The sequence below is a fragment of the Morone saxatilis genome, unplaced genomic scaffold (assembly GCF_004916995.1).
Source record: "Morone saxatilis isolate NCDOM2014 unplaced genomic scaffold, NCSU_SB_2.0 Contig19, whole genome shotgun sequence".
In the NCBI taxonomy this organism is placed as follows: domain Eukaryota; kingdom Metazoa; phylum Chordata; class Actinopteri; family Moronidae; genus Morone; species Morone saxatilis.
The window spans coordinates 22,847,352-22,849,715 of record NW_023339751.1 but is presented as its reverse complement, the minus strand read 5'-3'; the positions used below and the strand labels follow the sequence as shown (position 1 = coordinate 22,849,715).

The 2,364-nt window shown below is 39.8% G+C and overlaps 1 protein-coding gene across 1 annotated transcript; it reads right to left on the bottom strand.

The window, feature by feature from the left end:
- Nucleotides 1-576: 576 nt before the first annotated feature.
- On the bottom strand, nt 577-1,811 carry LOC118329637 (potassium channel subfamily K member 18-like). Its single transcript, XM_035663866.1, has 3 exons — nt 1,583-1,811; nt 1,243-1,389; nt 577-653 (listed from the first exon to the last, which is right to left on the bottom strand). The coding sequence occupies exons 1-3, from the start codon at nt 1,809-1,811 to the stop codon at nt 577-579; spliced, it is 453 nt and encodes a 150-aa protein (XP_035519759.1).
- Nucleotides 1,812-2,364: the final 553 nt, after the last annotated feature.

Below are 2,364 nucleotides of genomic sequence, written 5' to 3'. Positions count from 1 at the left end.
TAACATTATGATCACCAGGGTGCCTAGGTGGTCAGAATGTTATGGTTGATCGGTAAATAGTGATCCCATGTTGAGGGGATTCCTTTAGACAAAATCCACTTAAATTGAAGGTCCATAGTCTAATGTGCATCTATTGAGGAGACATACAAAAGTTTGGGAACACCTGCATTATCTGTCACCATGTCCGTTTCAGTTTTTTACGAAGACATAACAGCGCTTTTGACAGTTTAGCTGGGTTGAAATTCTTTGCAGAAACAACTTTGTTGCTGTTTTCCCCCCTTCATCCTCAGGGTTCAAACATAAGATCAGGTGGATAGTGTGTTCCTGCTAGCTAAAAACGTGTCCGCCTGCTGCCTCAGCTGCTGAACACAACGTTGATGCGAGTCCTGAACCAAAACTGTACAGTTGCAGGATGTAACATTAAAACAATTAGCTGAAAGAGACTGAAAAGCCCCACAAAGCTGAGGGGGAGAGTTGTGTGATAATACCTCACTTACCCTATATCTTACCTGTTTAAATTAAATTAAAGCTTAAAGGCAGGTGCCATCACAGATGGCTGTTTTCAGTAGACAGGTTTCATTCAGCCCTCATCTCCACCCACGCTCCACCTCTTTGCCCATTTTTGGAATAGTCAAGAGCCGGTGGAGTCAGGACTGCCAACATGCCGACGGCCACACAAAGCTCGGTATTGTTGGCTCTAATTAGGAAAGTTATTGATAACTAAGCCTAAACTGTGATAAAATAAAAATTGTAACAGATTTTAAGTCAAGTTAAAAACAAGTTTGATCCATACTGAGCAAATTAGTTATGAGTGAGAGCTTGCTTTAAAATAAGAAACATGAGTTCTGAGTTAGAAACACTTAATTCAGAGTTATTTGGACACTCTTAACCCTTAAGTTACATAAGAACATACCAAATAAGTGTTATTATTTATGTAAAACAACTTCCTTTACTTTACTTACTATCAATAAGCTGTAATTAGTTTAGTTATTGAGGGAAAACTGTGTTAATGTCCTGATAGTTGTAAGATATGGTCATGCAGAATACGTAATTAATAAGTGATTTATAATCATATATAATTATACTGAAGAGCCAATGTGCTGCTAATATGAATGCTAATAGGAAACTAGTTAATGGTAAATATGTGTGTGTATATAAATATATATACATTATATTTATATAATAGTTTTATGTGTATATGCACATCAATTTGCAGTTAGTATAATAATCGTGTTGTCTTACCGACTGTTGTGAATACAGTGCAGCAGAAGAACATGGAGCCAAAAAAAGTCCACCTTTCAGGTCTCTGGAACCATATGGACTTGAACCCTTTTTGCATCTCAAACTCCACTTTATTTACTATGTCCTGATGTGTGATGGAGGCGTTAGCTGAAAATAAGGAGAACATGTTTAGTGTAGAGCTGGGAGCAATGAATATTTAAATATTGTTAGTATCAAGGAAATATGCACGTCCGGGTCCTGTTTCCTTTACCAGCATTAGAATGGAAAGAATAATAGATGTCGATAGAACTGAGGTTGCTGATATCAGAGCGAACCACAACAGATACATGTGACCACTAACCGGTTAAGTTCTGGACGTTGCGGACAATCTGTCCCAGGAACTCGCGGTAATCCTGCTGGGTTGTGGACGCGCTCTCTCCCTCTATGTGCTGGAACAAAAGCGCACCCAGCGCTGCGTACGCCACCAGAGACAGACACAGCAAAAGGTGAGGAAAGAGCCTCCAGAAACGCGCGGCGCATTTTCTGGACTCTCCCTTAGCGCTTATCCCTCTCTTCACTGCCACTGACATCTTCCTCTTTCCCCAGCTCCGACTGTGCAGTCCCTCTGGAGAACGTCCGTCAACCTGGCTTTATGCTCCAGCAGTGTGTGCGGAAGCTGCTGAGCCAGTAAACACACCACACCATCAATACGCGCATTAAAAACGCTGCTATGAGGTCCCCGGGGATCCATTATTGACTCTATAGACTCTTTGTCCCCTGACTGCCTGGGGTCCTGGGGGAGCCTGATGGAGACTCTGACAGTCTTCACAAACATTTACACTACAGGAAGTCAGTCATCAGATTAATCAGATAAATTGTATCCCAGCAATCTAAACAGAGGATGTTTTGTTATTTACTAAACTAAATTAAAGGTAACACTTAATTATAGCGATATAAATAATAAACCTAACTAATGTTTAAATAATGCATGAAGAAAAATGCAGGATGTACCATGAATTCATGTTGCTCACCACAAACAAATGATCAAGTCACTATACTTTATGTGACTAGTTCACACTTAATACATCATCAGTTAAATTTAAGTAATCTAAGTTTAAAGTACCTTTGAATTACCACCATATA

Bases quoted from the DNA above. Each gene is read 5' to 3' on its own strand.
- LOC118329637 (XM_035663866.1), bottom strand. From the start codon at position 1,811: ATGTCAGTGGCAGTGAAGAGAGGGATAAGCGCTAAGGGAGAGTCCAGA. The intron at 1,390-1,582 runs GTTAGTGGTCAC...CCTTATTTTCAG, and splicing joins CAACGTCCAGAACTTAACCG to CTAACGCCTCCATCACACAT. The intron at 654-1,242 runs GTAAGACAACAC...GCATGTTGGCAG, and splicing joins CACTGTATTCACAACAGTCG to TCCTGACTCCACCGGCTCTT.